Source organism: Sardina pilchardus, chromosome 18 (assembly GCF_963854185.1).
Source record: "Sardina pilchardus chromosome 18, fSarPil1.1, whole genome shotgun sequence".
NCBI lineage: Eukaryota > Metazoa > Chordata > Actinopteri > Clupeiformes > Clupeidae > Sardina > Sardina pilchardus.
Window position 1 is genome coordinate 327,093 of NC_085011.1, and position 5,000 is coordinate 332,092.

Below are 5,000 nucleotides of genomic sequence, written 5' to 3' on the forward strand. Positions count from 1 at the left end.
ACACACACACACACACACACACACACACACACCCACACCCTCACACACACCTACCTACACACACACACACACACACACACACACACACACACACCTTAAGGGCCTCCATGAGCTGAGCGGCGACGGCGCGTGCCTGAGGAGACTCCGCCTCCCCGCGGGCGGCCATGTCGGCCAGTGAGGTCATCAGCGCCTCCGTGCGCTCACAGCGGCCCAGCAGCTCCTGCCGGTACGGAGCGGGAAGAGAGTTGCCTAGACGACGGCCCTCCGCCACCAGACCTCGGATCGCTGCCTGACCTGCAACAAGACATATAGAATAGACATACAGAATATAGACATATAGAATATAGACATATAGAATAGACATATAGAATAGACATATAGAATATAGACATACCGGTATAGAATATAGACATATAGAATATAGATATATATATGGCTATGGCTATGGCTATGGTTATTTAGCAGACGCCTTTGTCCAAAGCGACATACAAATAAATAACAATACAAATTAAATTAACAGTGAACAATTACAAACTAGGGAGAATAGTAATATTATCAGTAAAACAATAATTTTAAGCACTAACCTAATGAGAAATAAAACAGTGAAATGAGAATAGCAATCAAATAAGTCACTCAGTTAATTATATATAATAATAATAATAACTAAAGCATGGTATGGCTAAATTTAAGGACAATAGCAAAATAAATTTCAAATTCTATCAATAGACAAATTATAACAAAATATGACAAATTATAAAAAATATATAGACATATAGAATAGACATATAGAATATAGACATATAGAATAGACATATAGAATATAGATATAGAATAGACATAAAGAATATAGACATACCGGTATAGAATATAGACATATAGAATATAGATATATATAGACATATAGAATAGACATATAGAAGAATATAGACATATAGAATATAGACATACCGGTATAGAATATAGATATATAGAATATAGACATACCGGTAAAGAATATAGACATAGAATATAGACATATAGAATAGATATATATTGACATATAGAATAGACATATAGAATAAAGATATATATAGACATATAGAATATAGATATATAGAATATAGACATATAGAATAGACAAATAGAATATAGACATATAGACATTTAGACATACAGAATATATATATATATAGACATATAGAATAGACATATAGAATAGACGTATAGAAGAATATAGACATAGAATATAGACATACCGGTATAGAATATAGATATATAGAATATAGACATACCGGTAAAGAATATAGACATAGAATATAGACATATAGAATAGATATATATTGACATATAGCATAGACATATAGAATATAGATATATATATAGACATATAGAATATAGATATATAGAATATAGACATATAGAATAGACAAATAGAATATAGACATATAGACATTAAGACATATAGAATATAGATATATATAGACATATAGAATAGACATATAGACATATAGAATAGACATATAGAATATAGACATAGAATATAGATATATATAGACATATAGAATATAGACATAGAATATAGAATAGACATATAGAATATAGACATGTAGAATATAGACATATAGAATAGACACATAGAATATAGTCATAGAATATAGATATATATAGACATAAAGAATATAGACATAGAATATAGATATATATAGACATATAGAATATAGACATAGAATATATATATATAGACATATAGAATAGACATATAGAATATAGATATATATAAACATATAAAATAGACATATAGAATATAGATATACAGTATTTAGACATATAGAATATAGACATACAGAGACATAAAGAGAATGGCCCAATGTGTTGCTGATGTGCCATCGTCACGACTACACTCAGCAGCCTAACCCATGTCTGCTGACGTAATGAAGCTAAGCAGGTGTGTGTGTGTGTGTGTGTGTGTGTGTGTGTGTGTGTGTGTGTGTCCGTACCCACTCCTCCATCGTCCACTCCCGGGTTGTTGATCCAGCGCGTGGCCTGGTCCATCTTGCCCTCCAGGGTGAGCGCCGGTTTGGACGGCCGCATGTTGGCGATCGCGCGGCTCACCTTCACCTGCAGCGTCTGCAGACACTCGCCAATCTGCTTAGCCAGCGCCCGCGCCTCTGGGGTGCCCCCCTTACCCCTGGGGGAGAGAGAGAGAGATCTTAGCCAGGGCCCGTGCCTCTGGAGTGCCCCCCTTACCCCCCCCCCCCCTTACCCCTGGGGGAGAGAGAGAGAGAGAGATCTTAGCCAGCGCCCGTGCCTCTGGAGTGCCCCCCTTACCCCTGGGGGAGAGAGAGATAGAGAGATCTTAGCCAGCGCCCGTGCCTCTGGAGTGCCCCCCTTACCCCCCCCCCCCCCCTTACCCCTGGGGGAGAGAGAGAGAGATCTTAGCCAGGGCCCGTGCCTCTGGGGTGCCCCCCTTACCCCCCCCCTTACCCCTGGGGGAGAGAGAGAGAGAGAGATCTTAGCCAGGGCCCGCGCCTCTGGGGTGCCCCCCTTACCCCCCCCCTTACCCCTGGGGGAGAGAGAGAGAGAGATCTTAGCCAGGGCCCGTGCCTCTGGAGTGCCCCCCTTACCCCTGGGGGAGAGAGAGAGAGATCTTAGCCAGGGCCCGCGCCTCTGGAGTGCCCCCCTTACCCCTGGGGGAGAGAGAGAGAGATCAGCCAGCACCCATGCCTCTGGAGTGCCTACACTACACTACATTTACAGCACTGTACCTGCCCCTTAGTAGAGTAAGGCTAGTTTTACCCAAACCCACCACCAGGGGGAGCAGCACAGCAGCACAGTTTAGCTGAATATATATCACCATAGAACCCAAACCCACCACCAGGGGGAGCAGCAGAGCAGCACAGTTTAGCTGAATATATATCACCATAGAACCCAAACCCACCACCAGGGGGAGCAGCAGAGCAGCACAGTTTAGCTGAATATATATCACCATAGAACCCAAACCCACCACCAGGGGGAGCAGCAGAGCAGCACAGTTTAGCTGAATATATATCACCATAGAACCCAAACCCACCACCAGGCGGAGGAAGAGACACGCACAGGGGAGTTTCATTTCCTAAAAGCACATATGTGCATCTTAAAGCGCTTATGAGTAAACTTATATATTATATTATACAATATATTACTTTGCATCTATTATAATATACAACAGAGCCCTGACCCACCACCAGAGGGAGACACAGAGCTGCAGAGCTGAGTTGTACTTAGTGTCTCCACCACCAGAGGGAGCAGCAGAGCTGAGTTGTACTTAGAGTCTCCACCACCAGAGGGAGCAGCAGAGCTGAGTTGTACTTAGTGTCTCCACCACCAGAGGGAGCAGCAGAGCTGAGTTGTACTTAGAGTCTCCACCTGTGGCAGGATGGAGGCCGCGCGCCCCACTTTAAACACCTGCAACACAGCAGCCACACAGGGAGGGACAGCCACCTGCCTGACACACGCGCATGCAGCTGTGGCCTGTGGAGAGAGGAACTAGTCGTTAGCATTGTGACCCATGCAAGCCCTTGGACCCAGTGGCCCAATAACCTAGCCTTTAGCATCAGGGCTAAATGTTAATCTAGCCTTTAGCATTAGCATCAGGGCTAAATGTTAATCTAGCCTTTAGCATCAGGGCTAAATGTTAACCTAGCCTTTAGCATTAGGGCTAAATGTTAATCTAGCCTTTAGCATCAGGGTTAAATGTTAACCTAGCCCTTAGCATTAGCATCAGGGCTAAATGCTAACCTAATCCTTAGCATTAGCATCAGGGCTAAATGTTAATCTAGCCTTTAGCATTAGCATCAGGGCTAAATGTTAATCTAGCCTTTAGCATCAGGGCTAAATGTGACCTTCCACAGCGAAATCAGTCACATTGTTCAAATTTTGAAAATTACAGTTATTAAGTTTTCACAAAAGGGTATAATCAACCTTCAAAATGATACCAATATCTAATTAATTGAACATCATATTACTGAAATATAAATATTCAAAGGAGTTGAGTTCATCCTGTCATGCCAAGAGAAAAACTGAGAAATCTGCCTTTGAAGTTGACTGTCGGCTCAACACTCACGAACGCTTTGTAAGGTTGCCGCTATTCAAGATTTACGATACTTACTTGTATTTACAACAATACGGCACGCGGATATCTTGGTGGTCGTCAACATAGGTCGTCAATGAGTGCATGTAAATATTATAGTAGAGGGGCAAAAACGAGACGCCGCTAACATTCTGCTGGAGTTACATTTCTCACCTCTAGAAACTCACTTTTTAGACTAGAAAAGGTACGTTTTTCAGTGAAATGTATTCACGGCCGTACAGTGTAGACCTCTCACTGTTTCAAAATGCACAAAAAAAATATTCCACGATTTTAGCACAAGGAACATAAATGGTCGTTTTTCTCGGAAACGTCTGTTGCGACTTGCGACTGGTTTTGCCGTGGAGAGTCACAAATGTTAACCTAGCCCTTAGCATTAGCATCAGGGCTGAATGTTAACCTAGCCCTTAGCATCAGTGCTACATGTTAATCTAGCCCTTAGCATCAGTGCTACATGTTAATCTAGCCTTTAGCATTAGCATCAGGGCTAAATGTTAATCTAGCCTTTAGCATCAGGGCTAAATGTTAACTTTTAAGAGTAATTCAGTAAGTATGGTTGCCACTTGTAACAATTTGGTAGCCAAGGGCAACCAGGCAACCATTCATGTCCAGCCCTGCTTAGCATTGTTATCCTTGCTAACCCTGGGAGCCTGCCTAATTGCCTGCAGAGAGAATAACTAGCTGTTAGCATTGCAACCCCAGCCAGCCCTGGGACCTAGTGACCCAATAACCTGCAGTACAGAGAGAAGAACTGGTGGGTGTATGTGTATGTGTGTGAGTGTGAGTGTGTGCCTAAAGCTGCAGCCTACAGAGACTGAGACGAGCCACTGCTATTGCTAGCACTGCTAACCCCAGAACCCAGTGCTCCAGCAGACATAAGCTATCTCTTAACATC

General features: G+C 42.5%; 1 protein-coding gene across 1 annotated transcript in view; it reads right to left on the reverse strand.

The window, feature by feature from the left end:
• The window catches only part of LOC134063627 (vinculin-like), a 69,664-nt gene that overhangs the window by 29,072 nt on the left and 35,592 nt on the right, over positions 1-5,000 (reverse strand). The window contains exons 12-14 of the mRNA XM_062519235.1: positions 3,385-3,489; positions 1,977-2,167; positions 95-294 (exon numbers count right to left, since the gene is read on the reverse strand). Coding sequence (XP_062375219.1) covers positions 95-294; positions 1,977-2,167; positions 3,385-3,489 — 496 coding nt within the window. The remainder of the gene's footprint in view (positions 1-94; positions 295-1,976; positions 2,168-3,384; positions 3,490-5,000) is intronic.